This window comes from Haplochromis burtoni, unplaced genomic scaffold, assembly GCF_018398535.1.
Source record: "Haplochromis burtoni strain Fernald_Lab_line unplaced genomic scaffold, NCSU_Asbu1 Contig_183, whole genome shotgun sequence".
NCBI classification, from domain to species: domain Eukaryota; kingdom Metazoa; phylum Chordata; class Actinopteri; order Cichliformes; family Cichlidae; genus Haplochromis; species Haplochromis burtoni.
Window position 1 is genome coordinate 1,080,168 of NW_024582544.1, and position 27,511 is coordinate 1,107,678.

Genomic DNA, 27,511 nt, shown 5'->3' on the forward strand with positions numbered 1-27,511 from the left:
AAGCGCTTTGGGGTCCTTAGGGACTAGAAAAGCGCTATACAAATACAGGCCATTTATGTTGCAGATAGGCACGCTAACATTTAGGAGTATATTCGATTCCATAGATCCTCTATCTAAGCTGAATGAGAACCACCACATCAGCACCCTGGCTTACAAGCCCGGAGGTAGGGCAAAACAAAAAAGGAAGGGCTGGGAATAGCCGGTTAGTTGTTACTGAATTTAAAAATACGACTGAGGATATTGGCCACTGCTAAAGTGCTTATGACGTTTTTCTCTCAGACAGATGGAAAAAATAAAAAGCGAGTCACTGAAAAATAATTATATCTCAGCAGTCTGACTGGGTAAAGTGTAAGCATGGGAAACACTGGATGGGGGTGTTTCTTAGAGTGGGGGAAAAATAAAAAAAATTTGAGAAAAGGTTTCAACTAAAATGAAAACACACACAGACATATTCCATCAACACCTCGAAAGCTTACCTGGCTTAGCTGACTAAATTCCATTGTTGGTGTCCATGTTTTCTGTGATGCATTGCGCTCAACTCTTTAGCTTAGCCTTACTAAAATAGCTTACCAGCCTGCCTTTAATGATCTGTAATTCCTCGCAGTATAATTTTTACTTTTACTTACTTCAAAAAAACTGCATGCACATTTAAACAAATGCATCCTTACCATTTTAAAATAATTCACTCTGTGTCCGTCTCACCATGATCCTCCCTCAGACCAGAGAAGCTGGAAATTGGTCATTTGATGAGGCTCGACCAGGTGACCAACCTCCTCCCTGCCAGCCTGTTCTCCTATAACCTCTACAACAGCAGCCAGGAGGGTAAGATCACATTAATCCTCTTAGTGATGCCACGTTACACACCAGAACTACAGTCACTTTAATGTTACATAAGATTCTAGTAATCACCCTTTCTGTAACAGCATTTTCACCCTCAGATATTGCCAAAAATCCTTTCTTAGTTATATTTTCAAAATGCATGTGCATTGAGCTTAAAAGAAGAAGTGGATGGGACTTATTTTATATTTTCTTTTTGGTAGTTGTGAAGAACGGCTATTACTGCAGTCTTCTGGAAGTGATGGACAGAAATCGGTCTAAAACCAGCGTGACGAGACTGCTGCATGAGCTGGAGATAAAGCGAGTGGTGGGTTCTGCTTGCTTTAATATCACAGAGGACTAGCAGATTCTCATGTACAGTGCATGGAAGCTATATATGGAAACTATATATCTGCCAGAGTCTTTATTTACCTACAGAGAAAAGCAGGTTGCCTTTATTTGAAACGGCCTCACATCAAAGGCAACTATTTCACTTTGATATTGCAGGTGAATAGATTGTGAAGTTCTGAGCCATTATCAGCTGAAACTCTGTGATACAGTGATTTTTTTCTCTATTTTTGAACCTTTACTTGGTGTAAAATGTATGTTAGACAGCAGTTGAATATTCTCGAGTTATCTTGTTATGCTGGTAGGGCAATGGTTTGTAATTAAGTGTCCCAGTAACTCATTTTTGACTTTCATTGAGATAAAACTACAAAAAGATTATAAGCAATGCAAAATGATAAGTGGATTTGTGGAAACATTATTTTATCTTAAGAAGTTGTTTGTTATTGTGTTTTTTAGTTGTTTGGAGAATTATTTTCATGCTTTGCATCACTATTGGAGTCTCAGAGATACTAAAAATTGTAAATATGTCCCACAGACAGCAGCAGTTTGAACTAAGTGTAGCAAGGAAGACAAAAATAAAATGTGAAGAATGACAGGAAGTGTTGAGTACAAGTTGTCTGCTCTCTTTACAGGTTATAGTGACTCCGCTTATAGATAAAGGCTTTCTGTTCCTGTTGTCCAGTGTTCAGATGGCCACGCCCACAGGTAAGGCATGGGACTGTGAGTTATACTGGTAAATTGTATGCAGGATAATATTTGGATAAAAATCAAGAGTAAAAATAAATAAATACGCATTTCTCACTATTCAGCGTTATCTTCTCATTCAAATCCAGGCAGTATCTAGCGCTAGAGAAGTCAGATCACTTCTCTGTCAGTCCCGTATTGACCCATTTCATGTTTGCTTCTGTAAATTGTTTTCTTTGCTAATTTCAAACTTGGGCAGATATCAGTTTTTATGTAAGACCGTTCCAGTCTTCATGTTTAGAGTTATTGCCAGCATGGGGTTTGAAGCACAAGCAGAAACATGCTCATTAATGTGTTTGATCCATCCCTCAGGCTGAGCATTCAACTTACTGTAACATCCTCTGACGGAGAGTGTGAATGAAATGTGTCTTGAGGCCATCTCACCTCTTCTAAATTGATAGTAAAATACTGGATAATAACTTTGAAGGGGAGGGTGACCAAATATAAATCCTCTTTATTGGTGCTTTCAGCCCATTTCAGTGCCTTAAAGGCAGATTTGGCACAATCCAACCCATAGTAATTTTATTCTTGTTTGAAGTAGTTAACCTTAATTTTATCACTGCTGTGAGTTTTCTCTGCAAAGAAAATATTGGTAGATGTCAGTGAAATGTTCATGTACTATGTTTTTGCTGGTTGTATAATTAATTATGAATTTACTATAATGAAAGTAATAGAGTGAGCTAATGTGTTTTCAGAGAGAGGAGAGAACTGGAAGAGGTGTCTTCAGGCATTGTTTGTTTTCCCAGAGACCAGAGATGTGTCCAAAACTGGTGAGTATCGCCGTAAATGAGGGGCATTCATTTATTGTAGTTGCCTTTTGGTACAAAGTAAAGTTCTATATTGAAAAGAAAATAACAGGAGCATTAATGGTGTCCCTGAAAACCAATTTTTGATGAGCTAAATTAAATTGAGTCATCATACAAGCATTTTTAGTGTAACCACAGTTCACAGGACACTGAGCCTAAGTGTTAATACTGATCATTGACTCTGCTGACAGGGTTAAACAGCTGAATCAACATTATTTTCAACCTAATGATGTTTTCCTTGTTTGTTTTTCTTTTTTTTCCTTGTAGCACCGCACTCTGGCTTCTCTTCCCATGATGCCTCTGAGTCTCAGACATCCGGTGTTGCAGTAATGTCACGGCTAAGTCAGTTTATCCCAGCAATGCATCACGCCCTGCTCAAAGTTCGTGCCAACCCCCCTCCTGAGCTGTCTGCTGGTGTGGAGCGCCAGGCACGGGAATACCTCATTGGCCTGAAAGACGGCAAGGTACGACCCAAATCTCTTGAAGCTGGCTCCTTCAAATATCCACTTCCCCTGGGGACTGTAACGTTTCTGTGTTTGCTCCCAAGGTTCGACAGTACCCAATGGGTGAATACGATTCCCAGATGGATGACAAGGAAAAGTCGGTTGCTGCTCCCATACACCATCGGGTGAACTTGGAGGGTTACCTGCGCTCCTACCTGTACAGCCCCGCCTTCTACCTTCTATCAGCAGCTCGGGCCAGGCTGTTATTAGAGGCGCACTGTGGAATTGAGCAGCCGCAGCAGGAAGCAAGAGCCAGGAAAAGAGACGCAACAGAGAAGGAAGCGACAGGAAATACTAGGCACGGGCAGACCAACACACAAAAGGTGAACACTCACACAAAAAAACATAACACAGCTTAGTAAGTCCTCTTGTACTGGTCATGTCCATAAGTATTTGGACAGTGATACAGCTCTGTGCACCAATATTATTTATCTGAAAATTAAAGACTCAAGATGTTATTTTAATGATATTGAAATTATTATATTGTAATTCAAGATGTTATTAAATTACGGACTTTCAGCCTTAATTCAAGGGGTTTAATAGAAATATTATTCAATTTGCTTAAAAGTAAGTCAGTTGTTTTTTGGGTTAAATGACTACATTTGGTAGCAGTTTATGGGTGCTCTCAATACCCCCCTCCGGGCCAGAAAGCTCTGGGGAGAACTCTGGGTTAGATCGGTGTTGGAGACCTTCAGCAAGAACAACTTAAATGATCACAGTCTTTTATTTTAATGAAATCCTGTTTCAGCCTCTTCATTTTCCCTCTTCATTCTCTCTCTGCTTCCCTTTGTGGTGGATGCCCGGTAACAAGTTGATGGAAAATTATGGCAAATATATTTTTTTATATACTCATTGGTTTATTTCTCCTTGTTTCGTTCAGTTTCTTGAAGCAAACAAATAGGCATGTTGATTACATTGCGAATATTTACAAATATTACACTTTTCAAAATCTACATGAAATCTTTAACTGTTTACCCCTTGAAATTCTGGAGTAACCCTTGAAGCTCTTTTCTGAGCTGAGTGGTCTCTGTTATATTTCAGCCTGCTTATGGAACCAACTGACTGTGTTTGCATCAGAAGTTAGCGAGGGTGGTCTCTGCCTATGCTGCTACCCCTGGAAAAACCCAGAAACTATTCTAATGGTAGTCAAACCAAATCTTTATTGATCTATACTAAGAATACAGGCGAGGCATTGTTGTTAGAATGTATATTCCTAATATGCTCTGGCTATGAGTAGAAGCTCTAATTCACCTGCTGTTCAAATATCATATCAGGTAGCTTCAGATAGCAGCAGGCTCAGAGGGATAGGGAAGAATCAGAAATATGAATGAGGATTATTTAGATTTGTGAGTCATGTAAAGCTACTCCAGTAGAGTCCGGAAATAAAAGTGCGGAGATTGAAATGTGCAAAATAATCCTGCAAAGCAAAATAGATTTCCTTGAGTCATTCACCTAAACTTAGACAAACAGAGCATACTTTTCACTTACTAGTGGTGAAACTGAGGGCTGAAAGACCCACAAACAAGCAGCAACTTATAGTAGTAAAGACCTGACAGGAAATCTCAAGGGAGGAAACTCAACTTGGTGGATTCAAATTTAAGGCAGTTAAGTTAAAAGTCTGGTCAACACATTATGATGTCACATTTTCAGTTTCACAGTTGAATCTGAAATGAGAGCGAGAGACCCACAGTGGGTGGTTTACTGAGGTAAAGTGACAGAAATTGTTTTTGTCCTATGGGGTTGATGAACTCATACCAGTGATGCTTGTTGCTCAGATGCAGCAGCTGATCGACCTTGTTTTGACCTGCAAGAGGAATGCAGAAAATGAGGTGAAGAGGGAGGAAGGAGGGGGGCTCCAGGCTCCAGGGAGGAAGAGGAAGATGGAGCAGCAGGCGGCAGAGAGGGCTCTTAAATACCTGAAAGCATCCCAGGAACCCATAAGGCACAGCAAGATCCCAGGTGAGGAGATGGGAAAAGCATGTCTGCGTTTTTTGATATGACCTGATCCCAGGCTTCATGAAAATCAGCTTTCAGGTCCTCAAATGTAACCTCTAAAGTCATGAATGAACTTAGGTTTGACAGCAAATCCTCATGAGTGAGTCATATTTGTATATTCATGCAACATCAGGGGAAGCTCTTTTTCTTTCGATGATTCTTTTTTGTCAAATTTCCCTCTAAGTTTTCTTAAGAACACCAAAGATTGTTTGCTTTTTTCCTTTTGTTAACAAGCTCACAATCATTGACTGATGACATGTTTTCTCTTTGGATTTGCCTTCTAAGTTGAAGGAAACCAAGTGTCCTTGTCTCCTGTCTCCTTCACGTCTGTGATTGGCTCATTGGGTTTGAAGGATACTGATTTGAGAGAAGACGGATCTGAACTTGCTGCCAAACTTCTGAGCCTGCTAACAAGTGAGCGGATACTCGGACAACATGCTGAAACTTTCCATTCTTCCTGCTCTTCTTTTGGCTCCTTTGTTTAACCAGAATCTTTTAACTCTGTTTCCTTCTGTTATGGAGCAGCTTGCTGCTTACATCTTATTTCAGTTGATTTTTCTGCTCATTTCCAGGCCTCGACCAGGCTGCCAGAGGAACGGCTAATCAGAGTCTTTATGAGGCACAAGAAGATGGGCTGAGGGGGTCGTATCCGTTTGATAAGCTGGCTACAAAACTAGGCCTGCCCACCAACTGTGACATTGATCTGAGAAAGCAGGATGAGCTGGAGGTATTTGATGTTTATGGTATCTGTTCACAAAATTACTGTCTAGATCAGCGATGTCAAACATGCAGTCAGGCAGCCAGAACCTGTCTGCTGAAGGGTTCAATTCAGCCTACTGGACTACTTTGCAAAGTGCAATTCTCATTAAAGTGCACTTGTTAGTGTGTGGGTACCAGTGTTACACACATTTTTTACCTTCTGTTTCCTGGTAAATTTTTAGAGATGCATTGCAAGGGTTTTCTTTTACTTGTTTTGTTGTTGTTTTTTAGTTTACAGTGAATAAAGCGAATACTGGACTGCAGAACAAAAAGCCTATTAAAACCTGAAGCATATCACAGCTGTGATACTGTTGTGGTTTCCTGTCAAGAGCTTTTAAGGGTCGTTTATAAAATGATCTCAGTGGTTTTTAGAGTGTTCTTAGCATCTTAAGACCAACAAGAGATAAGGAAGATGATACCAGTGCAATCACATAGGTTGTTATGTATTATTTCAATGTATTAGTCATCTTCTTGCCTGCTTTCTACCGGGTGTCCTTCAGAACAGCTTAATTCTTCATGGAATCGATTCAACAAGGTGCTGGAAACATTCCTCAGCGATTTTGTCCACATTGACATCCACAAAGTGAATTTCCTATTCCAACACTTTACAAAAATGGTCCATTGAATCTGGTGACTATGGAGGCCATTTGAATAGAGATGTCATGTTCGGGAAAGGAGTTTTAGATGATTTGAGCTTTATGACATGGTGTGTTATCCTGCTGGAACCAGCCATCAGCAGATTGGTTGTCTGAGGTCATACAGGGATGGACATGGTCAGCAGCAATACTCAGGAAGGCGGTTACCAACGTTTAAACAATGCTCAGTCACTCCTGAGAGTCACAAAGTGTGCCAAGAGCTATCCTCCATGCAGTTACACCAGTGATCCTTTCATGTTGTTTACACCAAATGTTGCAGCAGAAATCAAGAATTACTGGTTGGAAAATTGTTGTTATAAGGCTTCTCATCAGCAGCTCCCAACACTGATCTGTTGTTTTAGGCACCCAGGTGGAAAAAGTCTGACTCACCGAACCTAACAGACGGCTTTATCAAAGTTATTTAATGTTTACAGTTAAATAATGAAAGTAAGCAGCTGGAAATTAGCATTACCTATCCCTCTTATGAATATTAGTATAATTATCTTTTAATATTTTATCCCCAAACCAATGTTGTATTATTGTCTTATAAATATATAAGTACTTGCATATTTACCTGCTACAAAGCTGCTTCTATTTGTATTACTTCTAAATAAAGCTCCCACTCTGGATAAGCTTCTTCCGGAAAGTGTCATAAAACAAAACCATTTGAAATCAAACAGGTGAGATTACAAATTTTCCTGTGTTTGTAGGAGCAGACGGCAGGTAGCGTCAGTAGTTTGGAGGGATTCAGTCCCAGCTCGCACAGCGGGGAGATGAATCACCACGGAGCAGCAGCTCGAGGAGGAAGAAGAGAGTTGGGGAAAAAAATGGAGTTTGATGAAGATGACGATGAGGAATATGAGATCCCGTGGGTCCTCATCCCCATAACAGGTGTGTCTGTCTGCTCAGTCAGACATCTGTACTCTAAAACAGACCGTGTGCATTTTACAATAATTTAAAAAAAAAACAATCAGCAGTCATACCGCACATTTAAATACTGTAGATTTTAATATGAAGAGTAAATTAAAGTCAGAATAAAACTCAAAAAACTAAAAAATGTATGAACAATAAAAAGATAAGGGGCCACGTTGTTTACTAACATCCATCATAGGAATAAAGGTTTTTGTGCTAAAACCGTGTCCAGTTAGGATGAATACAGCAGCCTGTAGTTTAGATTGCAGATCACAGAGTTGGAGAACTAATCAGACTGAAAACTAAATGTTGGTGTTTTCCGTCTGCAGGTCTGAATTCAGAGAGGTACGCCCTGGGAGACAGGAACATCCCTCACGATCCTCGTTTCCTGCACCTCACCATGGCTACAAGCATCACCACAACAACCAACCCTCCCAGGCAGAGCCCCACCTTGTCTCCTGAGCCCAGATCTCCTCCCTCCCCCTCCCTGTGCCCATCCCCTGAGGCCAGCCTGCCTCCATCCCCCTCCCAGTGCCCCTCACCTGACCCCAGTCCTCCTCCTTCACCCTCGCAATGTCCTTCTCCAGATCCCAGTCCCCCACCTTCCCCGTCTCAGTGCCCATCTCCAGAGCCCAGCCCTCCCCAATCTCCCACACAGTGCCCATCTCCTCAGCCCAGTTCCCCACCTTCTCCTTCCCTGGAGGCCAGCCCTCCGCCCCACACATTCTCCCAGCCTAATGAGCTCAGCCTACTTAATAAGAACCACAAAAGTGCTAACAAGGAGTTGTTAACCTCCATGGCCTCCAGGGAGTTTGCAGGTAACATCACGCAACCTGAGAGCATCTTGCTTAATGTATCAGTGAATTCTGGACTTTAATGCCACCTGCAGTTTTGATCGCCAACTGCAAATTTAAAAATTAATACAAGTTTATTTTTCCATTTTATGTTGCACCTTTAAACTCTGGGTTATCGGTTGTGTAAATCATTGTGACTGATTTATTTAGTTATTTAACAGCTTTAATATATTTGAGGAAGCTATGAAAAATTTACTATTTTTGCAATATGAAGTACGATTTTATTTTTACCCGTGTTTCTGAGCACTTCTGACATTTAAAATTCCAAATCTGAACAGGAACCTGAGCATTTCAGATGTGTTAAAGGCTTCAGATACCTACTGCAAACTAAAGACAAAGTCCCTCGCACAGTCTGCGATCCATACCGTTCATTTAAAATATGACTATTATAGGCTACTGATGCGCCTGCTCTCAAAAGGTATTAAGACAGAAAAAAGGATATTGTATATAGAATAGTGTGTAATTACATCCTCCATCAAACTGATGCATTCTTAACTCTAAACTTATATTTAATATATCAGAAATACATAGGAGCGGGCGCCAGTTTGTGGAAGCTGCCATGTTCCCCTGCCCCTGAACTTATGGCTAACTGCGTTTTACATATGTGGCTAAATGTGTAGGAGATGAGCCTTGTTAGTAGAGACCTATTCCCTGAGTATTTCCATGTATTTATTTATTTTCATTTATTAATTCAAATATTGATATTTAGTGTTCCTGTATTGATTTTAACGACTTGTAACGCAGAAAAATTTCATAGTATGAAGATCACAGTTTGTAAGTGTAAGGTGAGACTTTTTTTTTTTTTTAAACTTTATTATATTTTACGTCAGCAGTCGACTGATGTATAGTGCCAGTGCAATCACACGATCCTCATTGGTTCTACTCCTGTAATCCTTCCCTCTTGTAATATATGCTTGTTTTTAAATGGGCTGACCTTCGTGTACAGTTAATAGAATTTGTCTCCAGTCTAACACTGTCTTCTCCTGCAGCAGCATCCAGTGACAAAGGGGAGAAACCTCAGGGTAAAGAAAAGAAGACTGAAGAGCCATGTGTTTCTGCAGCCATCCGTCCATCTATTCCTCCATCTCCAGAGAGAAGGATCTCATCACCATCCACTGAGCGAGTGAAGGAAGCAACAGAGAGAGGAATGGTTAAAGTGAAAGAAGAAGCGGTAGAAGCTTTGGTGAAGGAAAGAAAAGAAAGTCAGGCAGGTGAAAAGGTGCAGAAACGAGAGATAAAAGCGACTGATGATCATGAACAAGATTTGGAGATCCAAGAGATGGATTGTAAAAAGGGAAATGTGAAGGAGCTGGTAGGTGGTTCTCCCTCCTCAGCCTCTGCTTGCACAGATATTAACAGCATTGTGGACAGACATCTTGGTGACTTCTCCTCTGAGATTCAGCTGCTCCTGCAGGAGGAGAGCACCCACTATAACTTACCTCAGTATCCTCACTCGACTTTAATTACAGCAACACCTACACCTCAACACACAATGTCCTACGCCTCCGTGTCTCAGTTTTCACAGTATGTGTCCTTCTACAACCCCTGCCCTTCCGTGCAGGACTACGTGGACTCACTAAAGGACGGCATTAACAGCATGATAACAGAGTTTGATGATGGCTGGCGAGAGCGCAAGCCCGAACTCAGTGGGACTAACGCTGACTCCACTTTAGCGAATACAGTCAGTGCTTTTGTGGCCAGCGTTCGAGCAGCTAATACTACAGGCAGAGATGACGAGGGGTCTGCTTCCTGTGATGAGTGGACAGCTGCTGACTCTGGCACCACAGTCAGTCAAAGCCTAGCGCTCTCCAGAGGAAATGAAGCGTGGCTGCCAGACAGCACAACCTGCAGGAATCCCACAAGTTCTCATGTTTCTTTATCAATTCCTACCCCCTCATCTGGTTTGATCTATGAGCCTGCAAACACTTCTGTCCTCTGCCCTCCACCTAGCACATCACCACATTCCCAGTGGACACCGCAGCAGAATGAAACTGTAGAAATCAGCAGGACAATCACTCAAGATGTCAGCCAAACACAGGAAAACAGCACCACGAGGACTGTGCTATGTACTGCTGCTGCTGACAGTGGGGGTGTTCTTCCAGCTAAAAACATTGTTGTGACTCTGCCGGGGCTAGGCGGCACTTCTGACCCTTTGGGAGAAGCTTCCAATCCCCCTAAACCAGCATCCAGCCCGAGCTCTGTACCTGTCGCCAAGCCCAGTGTGGAGACCGCACCCCCTGCCACAGACCTGAGCTCCCTGATCAGCCAGTTGCAGCCAGATGTGTTCAACAGCCTGGTGGAGATCATCAAAGAAGTCAAGAAAAACTCCCTGCAGTTCTACATCCACTGCACTGAACCAGGAGACAAGGTCACCAAAGATATAAAGGTAGCCTCATGGGCAGCTCAGTTCACACTACACGAAGAGCCAAAGGAAAGTCCCCAGAATGTTGTTTTTTTTTTAACTGTTTTTAAATTTGGATTTCCTTTACTTATTTATAAATAAACAGCTTGACTACTTTGACAAGATGATCTCAAGAAAATCGCAAATAGAGACTGTTTAACATGTCAAATATGAAAGAGGTAGTGCCAGTTATATTAATGCTAAAGGAGCTAAACACAAAGCTGTTGCTGCTGCTGCGTACGATGAGTTGACCAATTTTTTTTGTTGGTATAAATGTGTATAATCTCTGGTTAAAGTGAAGAGTTATTTTATTTGTGTTTATGTTTTGTGTGTGACGTTATGTTGTAGGAACTCCTGCTGAAGCAGGGTAATGTGGAGCAGAATCCGATCACCTTTCTGAGCCAAGAAGACCCTGACAACAGGCTCCTGGTCATCATTAAGAACAAGGACATAGCTGGACATGTACACAAGGTAGTTAACAGCTGTAAAGTCTTGACGGACTCTGCTTTAATCCACACGTTTTGTCTGATGATGACTGCGCCGGTTGTGGTTAAGTGGAGCTTACTGTAGTGTACTGTAGACATCAGCTGTTTTCACTCAAGCTCTCCAGACCTCGTTTTTTTTAAGACACCAGGCACTGCTGCATGTGAGTGAACCTGCAGCTTCTTAGTACAGTGCAAATAAAGGGTCTAGTAGTCCCGTGCAGTAAGAAGTCTCATGTGTCCTACCTCCTACGCAGAATATTTCCAGCAGTGTCAACATGTTTGAAGCGCAAGTGGTTTGGGCTGTGAGTTTACCTTTAAGGGGATGGGATTATATTTTATGTACTGATTTTGTCATCTTTGTTCTTTCTAAATGTACTTTAAGAAGTTTGTAGTGCAGTAAGGGTAACGTGACACGACACAAACATTAAAAAAGGGTATTGATTTGTAAATAATTGGACATGAGTAACTTAAGCTTATTATATAATATTATACTACTGTATATTTCAAATGACCTCAGCAGCTCTTTCTCTTTCTCTAAAGATGTAATGCATTCTGGGGTCAGCTTAAAAGAAAGGCATATGTGAAATGTAAACCTGAGGTCAGAGTTCAAATGTGATCTTTGGATGCAAACTATAATCCCAGAGTTTTAAAAATAAGTTTGACGTTATTTGACCTTGAAGAGGTCAGAGGTCAAACGTAATGTTGTTGCTCACTAGCTGTATAAATGTTTCTGTGAGATTTGTCCATTTGTGTAGCCCTTCATTATTAACCTTTATTTAACCAGGAGTTAACAGACCTGTACAAGCACCCCTTTGATCACACAGAACCAGAATCAGTTTTTATTGAGCAGGTTGTGTACACATAGAAGGTAGTAGGGCTCCGATTATTTCTTTGCTGTTTGCACAATACTGACAACGTGACATCAACATGACACAATAACGACATGTATACCAGATTTATGGTGCAAGTGCCGAGTCCAAACCTGTTGGAATAAATTTTGGAATATATATATATGTATGTTTATATATATGTATATGTACTTTTATACTGCAAAGTAGAAGGAGTAAAACCAATGCAGAGGCTCGTGTGATCACGCTGGCAATATGCATCAATCATGTGCTGACTTGATGGCCTGGACAGGAAAGACCAGCGCACTTAGAGCTTAAATGCTCTAACACAACACTTGTGTGCACTTTTAAATGTAACACTGCAAACAAACAATGTCTGTTGTGCTTTCTGCCTTCTCTGTGGCAGGCGCTAACTATAGGACAAAGATTAGTACAAATACCAATGACAGGTTTTCCACATATTTTTGATTTTAATATGTATGTGCAGTATGCTGCAGAGGTTCCTGCAGTACTTAGCTGTCAGCGGCTGCACTTTTTATCTGCCACTGCTGTGAGGAATTGAGTTTTTCATGCTTGACCGATGTTTTGCTGTAGATATTGAGTCATGAGAAGCCCACACTGAAAACACACATACAGCAGCTTTGTTTATGTGTTTGTGTTGCTGTCAGATCCCAGGGCTGGTGTCTCTGAAGCGACACTCTGCTGTGGTGTTTGTGGGAATCGATACGCTGGATGACATCAGGAACAACAGCTACAATGAGCTGTTTGTAGCCGGAGGCTGCATCGTATCAGACGAGCTGGTCCTCAGTCCAGACTGCATCACTCACGGTAGGTCAGAGAATCAGAAAGCAGCCATGTAAATGTATGTATGTATGTAAATGTAGTGGAAAAAAATCACATCTACACATGGAGAAAATTTTGTTTTTCACAAAGATAAAAACAGATTTTATCTTTTCTGTCAATCAAAACAAATGCATTACTTATATAACTGGAGTGTTAATTAATGAAATGCTTTTCTACAGAACGACTGGCGGCACTGCTGATGTTCCTGGAACAGCACAGTTCTCTAGAGAATGTTTGGAGGTGGAAGATTCACTGCAAAACGCACAAAAAATTAAAAGAACAAGCCAGGTAGTAGATCTGCTTCTCACTGTGTAATGAACAGCCTTTAGCCATTTTAGAAACTATAGGTGTCACATTTCAAAACAAGTTTCTTTTAAATTAGTTTAGGCTTTACAGATTAACTGCTATATAATTCTAGCAGGATATATAAACTTTTACTTTAAAAACTTTAAAGGAATTAAAAGAATACATGTGAAACTAACCTTAACTGTAAACAGGTCATTGGTGACCTTGTGGATAAAATGTCACACTATTCAGTATTCCAAGCTGGAATACATTCTGACTGGAGAGGTGTGGTTGAATGGTAACAAAATACATAGTATAACGAGATTAAAACAGCTTTATAAAAGTGCACATGTGCTTTAACACATTATAAGAACTATACAATAATTTAACTATACACTTAATTTAAATATATAAATATAAATACACAGTACAGTACTGGTACAGTATAGTACAGAGACAGACAGGTAGAGAATTGATGAGTTGAGTATGGTGATAGCTTTGGGGAAGAAGCTATTCCTGAGTCTGTTTGTTCTGGCCCGTATGGATCTGAAGCGCCTGCCAGAGGGCAGTAGGTTGAAAAGATGGTAGCCGGGGTGGGTAGTGTCCTTCAAGATGTTTCTGGCCCTGCTGAGACAACGGGAGTGTTAGATGGCAGACGAGGGCAGGGGACAGCCGATGATTTTTTTGTGCTGTATCTACCACCCTCTGCAGTCCCTTCTTGTCTTCCTCCGTGCAGCTGGTGTGCCACACTGTCACTGCATAGGTCAGCAGGCTGTCGATGGTGGATCTGTAGAAGGTCACCAGCAGCAGGGCGTTTAGTTGCTTCTTCCTGAGCACCCTTAGGAAGTGTAGCTACTGCTGGGTCTTCTTGATTAGGGGCGTGGTGTTAGCTGACCAGGAGAGGTCTGCAGAGTTTTGGACGTCAAGGAATTTGAAGGACTCCACTCGCTCTACACGTTTTCCGTTTATGTGCAGGGGGGCAGCTCTGTTCCAACAGTAAGATGTTTGAAGAAGCATCTACATCCTCCTGCTGGCTGAACGTGGATGATTTGTGTATGTTTGATCATCAGATTCAGGAGAGAAGCAGCCAGCCTGCTGGATTTGCTGTCAGCTTATCAGAAGCGGCAGATCGTGGAGTTCCTCCCTTATCATCACTGCGACATGATGAACCGTCAGTCGCCTGACCTGGACTGTCTAATCGAACTGCAGGGACGATACACGCAGTACCGACACACGATCTTCCTCACAGGTGAGCAGGCGTGACTCTCAGGGCACCTGATTAATACTGGTGACTGGTTACCTGATTGCAAACTAAACCCAACTGAACTGCATAAGCTTTTACTTTTTGCCTTTACTATTTCACTTGACTTAAAACCATAGGAGCGGTGTGCCTGAAGTGCATTTATAGGATGATAAATTCCACCAATAAACATTTGATCATTTGATTGGTCGGGTGGTTAATCAAATTTTCATGTTGTTCATGATTTTGGCTTAAATTAGTTATGAATGACAAATCTTCATGTTCTGTGCACAGTATGACTGCATGTGCAGCGGCTCAGCTGACTGTTAAGTTAATGTCATGTGATTAACATGAGAAAATAATCTCATCATTCTTTTTTTTATATTTATTTATTTATTCAGAGCATCATAATGAGAAGTTCACGGCCTACTCCAGCGGGGGCATCATTGTTGCCAATATCGATGAAATTCTGCACAACTTCTCCCAAATAGTTGGTTGTCATGACATCAAGGCAAAGCAGCCAATCATAGATGACATGTTGTCTCCCAAAGGTGCCAAAGGTTTGAAATGTCTGCTCTACCATCTCTCCATCTTTTCTGTTTCTCCTACTTTACTCCTATACTGACACTCCTTCTCTCCTTCCGTCTCCTTCTCTTCAGAGTCATGTTTTAAAGTCATGTTTTAGAGATAACATGCATTCATTTAACTTTAAATGCAGCCCTGTCATCCATTCTGATGGGAGTACTCCTCTCTCCTCAGGTGTCGGGGGTCAGCTGAGTCATAGTGACTGTGTCTCGGGTCCTGAATGCTCCCTGTCCATCTTTCCAGAGCACAACCACTCGCTCTCCTCTATCACCCAACCACAGCAGCTTCCACAGCCCAGCTCCGGCTTCCCAACCTCTGTCCCTCACCCCTCTGACCAGCTCGTCCCTGACGCCTCCTGTAAGGACGGGGTCCCTCGCCACTCGGACGCTGACTGTGAGGTTCTTCGACAGGCCATCTTACAACTGCGGGCAGAGCGTCAGGCGCAGCTGCAACAGCTTCAGCAGCAGCAGCAGCAGTTGGAGTCCCAGGCAGAGTTGAGCATCAACCCTGTGAAAGGCTTCCTACACAGTCCCTCCTCTCCTTTGGGTCAGGGAGGTCCTCCTGACTCAGTGCAGCTTACTCCAGGTAGGAAAGCCGTGGCAGCCACACTGGACTCAATTCACTCGGTACTGCAGCCAGATCTGAGCAGCAGGAGAGAGGACAAGGTGGAGCCTGGTACAGAGGGATGGAGGAGAGGAGGAAGTGCAGGGAGAGAGGCTGAAGATCAGAGAGGCAGCACTCCAGTGCGAGTGGTGGGCTCACAGGCAGGAAACCAGGCTACTGGCAATAATGGCACGCCAGCCTTTCCGAGCAATCAGAACGCAGCTGTAGTGACAGCGCTGAGCAATCAGACACACGGCGAAGCAGATCAACATGGAGAGCCTGCGTTTTCCAAAGCAGACGAAAGTAGTGCACCGCCCTGCACCACCTGTCCAGCAGAGGGCGAGGACAGAACAAGGTAACATAACACGCTGGTTTGAGTCCTGCTCTTTTTTTACAGGTCAGTTTGTAATATGACTGTTACATATGACTGTTCGAGTATTCATATAAAATACAAACAGAATTTTTCGACTTACCTTTAGAGCCGCAAGTGGCCCTTAGTGCAACTGCACTTTCTGGCACTTCTGTGTACACTTCATTTTGTGGCCCAGAGGTTTCCATGTGATGCTGACATGCATCCATAAAAGCTGTGCTGATTTCAGTTTTCAACCTCTGACAGTCCGGTTCCTGCTCAGTCTCTTCTTCTGCTTCTCTTTCTGTAGTGAAACAAAAGCCAGCTATGAACAGCCAAAAACAGAAGAGGCAGCACCACCGGGCAACAGTGAGGTACCTGGAAACATCACCTCGGTCACAAACCACGAGAGTGTCTCACATCCTGCTCTGCCCCAACTACAAATCCAGCACCCTCAGCAACATGTGAGCGAGCAGCAGCAGGGTGCTACACACCTGCAGTACCAACCGCCCAGCCAGCGGGGCATTGGTCTCCTTCACCCCCACCTACCTCGAGTCCACGGACAGCCTTTTCACCGGGCCCCCATGCTGGGGCCCCTGAATGCCCTGGGAGGAATCAGGGGCCTCCTGGGGCAGCCACCCCTGTGGCCTGGAGGTTTAGGCCCTGTAGGTGCTGTCCCCCTGGTCTGGGGTTTCCAGCAGGCAGCTATGGACTTCACAGGTCCTTCACTGCTGGGAGGGTACCACAGCCCTGCAGGTCCGGGCGGCTTCAGGTACAGAGGGGGGCAGCGAGGAGGCTTTAATGGGACGTAGACAACCAGCAGATTAAACTATGACCCCAGAAAACTAACAGCCTGGAATCTGAACAGGCCAAACTCTGACAGGTGTCCACGCTCTGTTTCCAACAACAAAACAAAAAAAGATCATTGTTTTAGCCAGGTTATTGCACCACAAAAAAAATTCATGTTGTTTGTGGTTCAAAAGTGGAGTAGAGTAGAGTCTTAAAGTATGCAAGCTTCAGATGGTTTGTATAGTCTGCTTCTGATCCTGAATCATCCCAGGAGGTCAAAGAATCTGCATGTTTCTGTCAGTCAGGGCTCATCACCTCTTTTTATGTGCAAGACCGTGTCTTGAAAATGCCGCACACTAATTTTATGTCAGTGCTGCAGGTCTTTGTACAGTATTCAAACTTATAAACACAAACTTATTCAACCTGTACTCCTGCAGGGCTGTTCTTAAACCCCAGGAGATATGTGAATGTGTGAATCAGCAATAAGTTGTTTTCTTTTAAATCAAGTTTCTGATGTTTTTCATTTAAAACATCAAAAATGTGAAAATTTTATTTCTCACATAAAAATATTGACTGTCAAGCCCTCCTGTAGTTGTTTTATGCACCTAAGAGTGACTGAAATGTCTGAAGACATTTGTCTCTGATGGCTGGCAGTCTGAGATCAGATCAAAAAATGTTGTCCTCAACTATTTTCTGTCTCTTACTGAAGTTCTGCAGCCTCCAAAAACCTCAAAGCACCAAATATGTCTGTCTGTTTGAAAAACACTGAAAGATGAAGCCCTTTCTCAGTTTTTGGACATGATCAAGAGATAAAAACAAGCACAGCAATTGGTGTACCTCAGTCACAGAAGAATTCAGTACTGATGTGGATACAGGACAGGTTCTGACTGAATGAAGGGTCACATTTAAATCAGTATCATCTGGACCTAAGTGTGACTCTTATTACTCTGAGTGGTAGTCCCATTTTCCCAGATTCCCTGAACGCACCAGTTTCACACTCTGGGAACGTTTAATAAGTAAAGTTTTTGTTTTGTTGTGAAGATGTTTTGTTTTTGTGGAAAATGGCACTGCAGAGTAACCTGTACCGGAGGCTGACAAACAGACTGCCTCATACCTGTGGACGATGTTTATATCCTGTAAAAAAAGTTTAGTTTGTACAGAGTGTTTTGGTTGTTACACTCTGAGCTGTTTGTGTTAAATTTTATGTAGGGAGAGACTCTGGAGTGGACCGGTTTTAACTTAAAGCATTTTTTATGTTTTCTTTTTTTATATCAGATTTTTTTGTATTAAAATAATAAACGTTATATAAAACTTGGTGCTCTGAATGCAGTTCTAACAGTCGGCATTAATGTTGAGGTTTTCCAAAGTTTCTGACTGATATCTTTTTCCCTTTCCTCTTGCACGGTGCTGCTGTGGTGCTCTTTCTGCCTGCGAAAATCACACAGTAGCTGCTCCCAGTCACTGGTGTCAGTAATTCCAAACATAGTGTAACAGGTGGATGAAGCCACAGTGATGTTGATATTATTTATCATGAAGACATCAAGCTGCCAAAGTCCTGAATGCTTCATGCGTTTACACACTGTTTAAATACGTTAACCAAGACTCACAGACAACTCTTCTGGCGCAGTGTCAGTCAGTTTGGATTCAACTAGAAGAAGGGCTGTGTGTTGGAGATGACCCATATTATTAGAGATATCCCCTCACTGTTACTGCCTGAAACTCTTCACAGTGCTCTCCAGCCTGAGCTTCTGGCTCACAGGGATTACTGTACATACACTTACCTCATGTGAAACTGTCTCAGAACCAGGGAACCAAACCAGAACAAAAATGAATCTGACCAGAATGAACTGGTGTCAGCATGTTTTAACTAACTATGCATAAAAGAAATGAAAGTCAGTATAAACCACAGGTTTCCAAACATTTAATTACATTTAAAATAAATTAAAAAAATACATCAGCACAATGAAAATCACACAGAAACACAGCTTCTTAGGCAGCAGAAAATAAAGAAACATTTGTTCCCCACTTCTCTGCAGGAAAAAAATGGAAAAACTCAACAGTTGTCAGATACCATGTCATTCTTATAAAAAAAAAAAGTGCATTTAAAAACATTAAAATACGTTCCTCATGTAACGCAATTCACCAAGAAACTCAGCCAGTGAGCAGCAGGAGAAAGACTTCCCGTTTGGAGGAGGCGTTTCAGTGCTGTCTGTTTGAATTAACTTTTGCGTCTCTTAGAGAAAACCTCATATTTGAAGTTTTAGCCACTAAAATTTGATAAATTTTCCCATCAGGCTGTGAAATCTAACAGCCTCCCTCAGAGAAAAGGGACAGATTTTTTACTTGAACTCATGGACTTGTGAGGAACGAACGAAAAACACAGCAAAAATAAACTGAGGCCACAAGATGATATAAGTCACCTCATTCTGCCGTCTTGTTCCAAAAACAGCTCCCAACGTAACCCACAATGAAACTCAACCACCAACCTCAGCAGAGATGAGTTGTATGTAAAAGATGGACATCCAGGTCTGAGAGGTGAAACTAACACAGTTGATCAATACAGAAGCTGGCATTGCTACAGCTCGGGTTTTGATTATTGCAGAAAACAGGCTCTGTGGGAAAGACTAGTAAAATTCACTAATTTTACTGTTAAACTCAAAACAGACTACACTACAGTTACATGACTTTAGGGGCGTGGCCACTGAGCTCCTGTGTTTGGCTCGATTAGACTTAATGTTCCCCGACAGCTTCTGTCGTCTTGTTAGCAACCTGTTAATAAAGAATCTTCTTTAGGGCAAGTAAAAGCTTCAAGTATTTTAAGTAGAACTAAATGTAAAAATGTCTAAAAGTCCTGTTGAGCACCAACCGTAAGTAATTAAAAACATAATTGAAACTGAAGACTGCATGTTTATGGTCACCAGAGTAAAAAAAAAAAGGATAAAAATTTTTAAGGCGGGTGTGACATGTCAGTATCCTACGAGCATTTTAGTTACATCCACACCTCATCTGCAATGCCTAGTTTCAAAAGCATCAACTAACAAATGGGTGATGTCACAGTGGCTATGTCCATCTTTTATATACAGTCTAAGGCCACCCCTTGTTGGTGGTCTGTAGGTGGGGCCTCGATACTACAAAGGATTTCATCTTTAGCTATGATGATTATCAATAGGCTTTCATATCTGCTCAGTGCCCACGTCCACATCACTGGTTCACTGTCACATTCAAGTACACCTGCAGAGCGCTGGACGTTGCGTTCAAGTACACCTGCAGAGCGCTGGATGGTCAGTTTCCCGTCAGAGTCTTTAGCTCTGAGCTTCAGCCACCACGGTGTCCGACTCGTGGACCACTCCCCTCTGCAGCTCTGAGGGATGAGTTTACTCTGACATATTCACACCAGTTCAGCTTTTATGCAGCATGAACCTTTTTTTTTTTTTAAACTCTGTTTTATTACCATTTTCCTTTTTTTGTGCTTAAAACATGACACCTGTAGTTCAGTACTCCATCTCCTGGCTTTTTTTTTTTTTTTTGTTTTTTTTTTTTTTAAAGGCTTTTTTTTTTTTAAGGACTATTATAAACCAGGGGGGAAAAAAAAATTTCCCTGGTTTAGAATGACCCCCAAGAAAAGGGCAAACTTTGTATGCCTATCCAACCAGAACATTTTCAAGAATCCTGCTAGTAGACAAGGAACATTGCAATTTCAGCTTTCAGCTTTAACAGAATTTAAACTTCGCTGTGTCCCCAATGTTAAATAAATGTAATATTAAGAAAAATAATGATTTAATTTGGGTTTTTTTATAAAAGAGCAGCTCATGAGAGCTACAACCATCTCGGGAATATTTACTCTTCCTTTTTGTGCAGTGGGAAGAAGAGTTTATGGAGAATTACACTCAGTGACTCATTCAGGGGTTATTCTGCTTGAACTCATTGTTAGATTGTTACTGTTTCACTGTTAAACTAAACTGTATCTCCTGGTCATAGGTGCAGGGGAGTCAACTGCTGATTTGTGACATTTTAGTACGCTGATCATCTGTCCCCTCAAGGGTTGGACCTCCTGAGGTCATCAAGTCTGAAGGACTCTGTAGTATCAAAATAAATGCACTCACATGAGAGTGCTGAGGTTTTATTTGACACAGGTCGGAGGTCACGTGCGGTGTGATGTCGAGGGAATCCGGTGCTCGTCGCGATGCTTCCGGGAAGGATTCAGATCTGACTCTAGCTCCCGCTGCTTCAGTAACAAACCCTGAGAGCACACAAACACAGTTTGTACAGGTGAGGATGCTCATCACTCATCGTCTTCATGTGGATCAACACAGGCGTGACGGGGAAACTATTCTGCTCATTTTGAGGCAACTGAATTTACTGAGAAGAGGAGAGCGGCAGACTGCTGGGTTTGTAATACACTGGCGGAAACGCTGTAACAGACTCTGTAACAAGACTTCAGGAGAATCAGCAGATAAAGACAGCAGACTTTATCTGCTAACCCTGGTTTCAGGGTCATCATACATTATTAGTGAGTAATAATGAATGATGACCCTGACATAACTAAGTCGGAGAATGATTACTTCCTGGCTCTCTTTCACAGTGTGTCTTTTGTCCCGTCTCCCTCCCCCAACCCCCTACCAGCAGATGGCTGGCCCCTCCCTGAGCTTGGTTCTTTAGGTTTAATCCTGCTAAAAGGGAGTTTTTACTTCCCATTGTTGCCAAGCGCTTGCTCACAGCAGGTTGTTTGATTGTTGGGGTTTTCTCTGTAAGGACACCTTGTGTGTGGGGGGTTTTTTTTTGCGTGTGTTACCTGGCGGAGCTGAGCCAGGCCTCTGAGGATCTCCTGCTGTCGGTGTATGTGGGTGTTACGAAGCAGCTCTGGGTGGAGGAGGGGGTCTCGATGTGATGGAGGAGGCGCTCCTATAACAGGAGAGAACATTTATTTAGATGCAAACTGATGCACAGTAACATGCTCAGAGGTTTTTCTCTGCATTTATGTGCCGCTGTTTCCAAGTTTGCTACCTGAAAAAAGGTTTTAAGTTACTCCCAGAGGAGTGGATTGTTTTATCCAACTAAAGATCAGGCAGTTATCATGATTGTCTAACAAAAAGAAATAAAGATTTATCTGTTTCTGTGCAAAGACTTTCAAAGTGACATTAGATGAAAGTTATGGAAGTTATGGGAATACAAAATGGACCCAACTTCCAGGGTCAGAATAATCCTGAATATCTTTTTTTAATGGCCACCAGAGGTGATACCTTTGGTTATATAAAGATTATGTAGAAGTCTGTGGCGAAATGACCCTCAGTTTTGACCTCAGTAAACACTTTCCTGATGCGTTCACGAGCTCATTCACTATTTTCAGGTCACACTGATAGAAACATTGAGCCTATTTTGTAAAGTCTGGTGATTCTAAGAGTGAGAAAGGAGAATTATGCAAAATATTTCTTCTGTCAGGCAATTAATTGATTGGTTTTCAACGTTTTGGGGATTTGTGGGATAAAACTCTGAACAAGCAGATACAATTATGTTACTCCATCGTGTAACAATACTGTACTTACATGAAGGCTTAAACTTGAATAAGCATCTAGTTTTTGTTGTGACTTTCAAACCCAAATCATTTCCTCTACTGTATCGTAGAATTTGTGTCAATGGCGAGGCTGGAACTTGAAAATTTTGGGGATCATTACATCTAGTTTGGTGTGTCTAACCTGAGTGTGTGAGGGGTGGAGGAGTGTCAGCGGGCTCCAGAGGGTCCAGGTTGAAGACTTCATTAGTCCTGACGTAAGGAATGAACTCCGAGACAAGAGGAAGAGTATTGGAGGCATGCTGACTCTGCGCTTTGTGTTTGACTGCAGGGACAGGAGGAGAGCGCCCTCTGGAGGACAAAAAACAAAACAAAACATGAAAAAGCCCTTTACATTTCTTATTTTTTAGTCTAGAATAAAATGCACAACCAAACTACCTGAAAACTGGCTGAAAATACAATCTTATAACGATTTTAATTGCGGGCTGACCAAATTTAATACAGTTTTCCATTTGTTCTATTAGTTTATTCAATTTAGTTAGTCTTATTTTTCAGTTTATGTTAGTTTAAAGAGTGAGTTTGCAGGTAAGTTTTTATCATTTTGTGTATTAAAATACACAGAACACTGACATCCAAGTCTCAATAAACATCTACAACATTCACCACACAGACTAAAACTAAGCACATAGTTGTAGTGGCCACACAGTTTTGAAGAGGGAGTCCCAACCCCGCCATGCACAGCTGCTGGACTAATTACTAAAAATTAGGCTTTCTGGTTACAAACTGCACAAACTTTTTTTTCCTGAAATTTTTAATCCTCCTAAAAAAAATTTTTAAAAAAACTTTCAGAATCTGTTCGAATATTAAAACCTTCTGATTGGAGTCTACTGTCCGCTGCTCACCTTTCAGCGTTTAAGCCTGTGGAAATGATGTGCCCTCTGGAGTTGGTTTCCACCTGAAACAGCAGCAGTCATCAACACACACATTCACCTGCAGCTGGGAGGGTTACAAATGACCTCCAGCCAGCAGAGAAAACTAGAAGTAACAAAAGTCTTTTTAAGAAGCTGGTAGGGGGGGGGCTACCTTCCTGGTGGGACTGGTTCTGGTTTGCATGATGTCAGGGCACAGGCGAAGCTCCTGGGGTGGAGGAGGAAGAGGAGGGTCGGTCCTCGGCAGACAGGTCCTCTCCTGCAGAGCGAGGAGCTCAGCTTGCCTCTTTAGTCGACTCTCCTGTCTGTTCCTCTGCAGAGCAGCTGGGTAACGCTCTGAGGCTGGAACGAATTGACGGTTTGGCCTGAAGCAGAGGATGTGTAGGGAGAGATTTTTAAAATAATATCAATACAATCCCTGTTTCAGATGTACTAGAGTGTGATGGTCTAGGAGTTTCTACCTCTGAGTGTTCCACTCAGGTCTCCTCTTGTCCCTCCTGCTCTTCTCTGTCCTGGCAAACGGCTCATATGGGTCTCCTCCTGCTGGCAGACAAATGTTCTCCTTCCCTGTTCTCAACGCTCTGCTCCTGCTGTTTGGAGGAGGAGCAGCGGTGGGCAGAGATGGAGGAGGCTGCGCTGAGACATCTGGAGTCTGAGCTCTGAGCGGCAGAGAAGGAGCAGCTTCTGCACAGAGAGAGGGATAAATAAAAACATACAGATATGAGGCCTTTCAGCAAATATTAAATAGGGCTGAACCAAAAAAATGATTTGTACTGTACAGGAAATAATGAGCAGCTTTCTAGAAATATTGCTCACACAAGGAAAAAAACAAAACAAAAAACAAGAATCATTTAAACAAATTTTGAGTCTGCCTGTTCAAGTTTGTAGGACCTAAGAGGTAAAGATGACACCGCTACAACTTTATCAATATATTGACAGAGAGCCTCTTTACTCATTTATCTTGTAGAAAAACAGAAAATATAAAATACTGCAAAGGTATTAAATACCCATAGAAAGAGAGGGCAAAAGAGCGAGAGAGACAATCGTGGATATTCATATTAAACATGGACACATTTTCCAACAATGACATCACCTCCAGCAGAATTCAGACAGTTCTGTTTTCCTACACTTAGATATGAATGACGTCAGAGTGGATGTCCCTAATACGGTCATATTAGACACACAGCTCCGACTGTGACCACAGAAGCCAAGTTTGCTTGCTGTTCATGCAAAGCTTGTCTAGAGAGAAAAATCTGAAAATGGGCAGAATGGGTCAACTTTAATTAAATCTTGCTAATTTAGTCATAAACTAGAAGGTAAACTGGTAGTTACAGTGCATTCTCTGCTCTAATTGAGGACTCAAAGCTCTTTTTACTCCACCTTGATGCTGCACTGAAACATTTCAATCTCACAAACATGGAAACAGATTTTTTTTAGTGGCTCAGTGCAGATAGACTTGAGAGACGCAGACATACGGTCTCCCACAGCAGCAGTATAAGTGGGTGTAGTAGCATTAGATGCGTTACCTGTCTGTACAGCAGCGTCTTTGTAAGAGGAACCCGAAGTGCTGGTGTCCTCCAAATCTTCAGCCTGCCTGGTAACTGCTGAAAACACAAACAGACACACACAGAGCTGATTATTACAAACATGTTTACTTCAACATCTTCTGCAACTCACTTTATTTTAATCAGCTGTCACCAGTGCTACACAGGAGGGAGCAAATCCTGGAGCAGGTGTGTTTAATAAACAGTTTGGGAGTGAAACGCTCTCTTCTGTCAGAAACCAGAAAACATTAAACATAAATGAGCACAATGAGTTGGTTCCTTGGTAGGATACTAATGAAACTAATTCCTGTGGGTGGAAATCACTTTCATTGCTGTTTATCAGTCTCTCAGCAGCAGTTTTGGTTCATGGCAGAAGTGGATTACATTTCAAGTTTTTAGAAAATGACTCCCTCCATAATCCTCACAGTGGTTCGATCTACTGTTTGGCATTGATTAACTCTGCAAACTATTTCTGAGGCCACGTTCTGTACTTCTGCCACTCAGTAGAATAAAAGATATGTATATTTGGACCCAGACTCTATATTTTTAGCAGCATTACCATGTGGTTGAATCCTGTGCTTCAAAGCACAGGTCTTACTGACCGTTGGACTCCAGTTCCTGATGCAATCTGCCATCATGGCTGCTTTTTTTTAGCTGCTCCTCCTGATTGATCGATTGCTCCTAAAGATGAAGAACACAATGAAACAGTTTCAGATAAGTACAGTTAGCTTCATCCTCATCAGAAAATGTTTAACAGAAAATCGGAGAAATAAAGGAGTGCAGAGAGTTTACGTAAATGTTTCTGTATAATAGTCTGTCTCTGACCTTTTCCCTCTCCTTCAGTGTGTCCATCTCATACTGTCTCTGCAGCATTTCCCTTTCCAGCACCACCCTCCTCTCTTCTTCCTCCTCCTCCTGTCTCCTCTTCGCCTCCTCTCGTTCCCTTTGCAGACGACGCTCCTCCACTTGGGCTTCGATAGCTCGCTGGTAAGAAAAGATAAAATTTAGGGAATCTTGGTGAGAAAAACATTCACTGATCTCTTCTCTGTGCCTCCTCCTACCTGCTGTTCAAGCTGTTTTAGCCTCCTCCGCTCTCTCTCCTCCATCTGGGCAGGATCCAACAGGGAGGTCATGGTCCTCAGATAGCTGTACATACCACAGGAAAACAAACAAACTAAATATATACACTTATACATCTGCAGCTCATCACAAATAAGTCACCATGGATCGTGTACAAAGAGTCTATTAAATATTTGACGAGACGTTCCTTCCCACCTGGCCCTGGTTGGGTACCCACGGGTTGTATCCACACTGTTTCCTGCGACACTGTCTGCTCCACAGCTGCTCGTAGCATCCCAGATGAGGGAAAGGCTTGACAAGGGCTCCCACTCGCCCCGATCAGAGCTGCTGAACTGAGCCGGTGGCAGCGCTGATGGAACTGCAGGCTGGACAGGCGGCCTCCTCTGCAGCGAGTCAAAATGTGTAGCCCAGAGCTCGTGGTCCTCCGCCTGCAGACACAACAACACCAGACTCAGGGGGACAACTTTGACCTCTCAAACCTGCCTGGTCTGTGCCGTGTCCCCGCTGTACCTGACTCTGCAGCACTTTCTCTCGTCTCCTGCGCTCAGTCATCTCCTCTCTCTGACGGTCCAGCTCCTCCAACCAGCACCTCTTCTGCTCTTCTCTCCTCTCCACACTTAGCATCTCCTCCTCCATCGGAGTGACCTCCTACAGAGATGCAAGGACTTAATTTTAATTCATATTTTTTGTTGCCTAAACACATCCTTAAGATCACAGTTAAGTTTTGTTGTGAATAAGTCTTAAACGCACACAGACACATACACAAAAAAAAATATGCTTGAATTCAGTCAGCAGCAGTTCTGAAATGAATAACCCTGAACTGTATAGATAAACAACACTTGAGAGAAATATCAGATTCAATAAATCTTTTCTCGTTTCACTCTCCCAGTGTCATATAAAAAAAAAAAAAAAAAAAACTGCAATGAAAGCGACATTTTTTTGTACTATAAGTTAGAGAGGGATTAAAAGGCAAATAACAACATGTTAGGGAAAGTTATGTTACTGAAAATCTTCAACTGCACTTTACTCTTTTACTTTACTCTTAAAGAGTAAGGTATAAGAAAAAAAAGCAGATAAATGCTTCGTTTGATTTAATTAGTATTTAAGGTGAGATGAACATGTTTGGTCTATCCCAAAAGTTCTTGTTCCGGCATTCAAAACAGGAAACAACCAGTAATGAAATAAAACAGCTATTATTGAAGCAAAATGACAAAAAAAAAAAAAAAAAAAAAAAAAAAAAAAAAAAAGAACTGAAGAAGAGCTGAACTAAATACAATAAAATAAGAACCAAAATCTGTGTAATACACATTCACTTACTAAGTAATAAAAAAACTAAATATACAATTAAAAGACTTCAGTAAAATAAACCAACAGAATATATTTTCATTTTTAGTGTTTTTTGTAATTGTTTAGTCACCAGGGTCTGATTTAGACTGCAGGTAATCGTATTCATGTTTTAACCTGAAATGGACCAGTACCAGCATAATTACCCGTGTGGTTGTATTCTGGTGTTTTACATCACATTAATATCATCTCCAGAGATAAGATATCTAACTATAAACCACCACATGCAACAAGTACTAAAACACATTTTGTAAGATGCATAGGATGATAAGACAAAGAATCCAATAAGACCAATCAACCCAATC

The 27,511-nt window shown here is 41.9% G+C and overlaps 2 protein-coding genes across 5 annotated transcripts in view; one reads left to right on the forward strand and one right to left on the reverse strand.

Moving 5' to 3' along the window:
• tasora (transcription activation suppressor a) overlaps positions 1 to 19,767 on the forward strand; it is a 30,202-nt gene extending 10,435 nt beyond the window's left edge. Inside the window, exons 10-28 of one of the 3 annotated variants that reach the window (XM_005938880.2) lie at positions 719 to 822; positions 1,041 to 1,144; positions 1,797 to 1,869; positions 2,604 to 2,678; positions 2,982 to 3,178; positions 3,262 to 3,540; positions 4,993 to 5,176; positions 5,498 to 5,626; positions 5,785 to 5,939; positions 7,317 to 7,497; positions 7,848 to 8,336; positions 9,362 to 10,758; positions 11,122 to 11,244; positions 12,775 to 12,934; positions 13,129 to 13,237; positions 14,305 to 14,483; positions 14,876 to 15,034; positions 15,234 to 16,017; positions 16,322 to 19,767. In XM_005938880.2, the coding sequence (XP_005938942.1) occupies positions 719 to 822; positions 1,041 to 1,144; positions 1,797 to 1,869; positions 2,604 to 2,678; positions 2,982 to 3,178; positions 3,262 to 3,540; positions 4,993 to 5,176; positions 5,498 to 5,626; positions 5,785 to 5,939; positions 7,317 to 7,497; positions 7,848 to 8,336; positions 9,362 to 10,758; positions 11,122 to 11,244; positions 12,775 to 12,934; positions 13,129 to 13,237; positions 14,305 to 14,483; positions 14,876 to 15,034; positions 15,234 to 16,017; positions 16,322 to 16,823 (5,383 nt within the window). In that variant the 3' untranslated portion in view covers positions 16,824 to 19,767. The remainder of the gene's footprint in view (positions 1 to 718; positions 823 to 1,040; positions 1,145 to 1,796; positions 1,870 to 2,603; positions 2,679 to 2,981; positions 3,179 to 3,261; positions 3,541 to 4,992; positions 5,177 to 5,497; positions 5,627 to 5,784; positions 5,940 to 7,316; positions 7,498 to 7,847; positions 8,337 to 9,361; positions 10,759 to 11,121; positions 11,245 to 12,774; positions 12,935 to 13,128; positions 13,238 to 14,304; positions 14,484 to 14,875; positions 15,035 to 15,233; positions 16,018 to 16,321) is intronic. The other 2 variants (XM_005938882.2, XM_005938881.2) reach the window with 2 other exon arrangements.
• A 454-nt stretch (positions 19,768 to 20,221) lies between these two features.
• ccdc66 (coiled-coil domain containing 66) overlaps positions 20,222 to 27,511 on the reverse strand; it is a gene marked incomplete in the record, with an annotated part of 15,029 nt that continues 7,739 nt past the window's right edge. For both annotated transcript variants that reach the window (XM_014338918.2, XM_014338917.2), the window contains 12 exon segments: positions 20,222 to 21,040; positions 21,593 to 21,702; positions 22,494 to 22,660; positions 23,212 to 23,264; positions 23,393 to 23,603; positions 23,700 to 23,922; positions 24,765 to 24,842; positions 25,385 to 25,463; positions 25,608 to 25,766; positions 25,844 to 25,928; positions 26,058 to 26,290; positions 26,373 to 26,510. In XM_014338918.2, coding sequence (XP_014194404.1) covers positions 20,942 to 21,040; positions 21,593 to 21,702; positions 22,494 to 22,660; positions 23,212 to 23,264; positions 23,393 to 23,603; positions 23,700 to 23,922; positions 24,765 to 24,842; positions 25,385 to 25,463; positions 25,608 to 25,766; positions 25,844 to 25,928; positions 26,058 to 26,290; positions 26,373 to 26,510 — 1,635 coding nt within the window.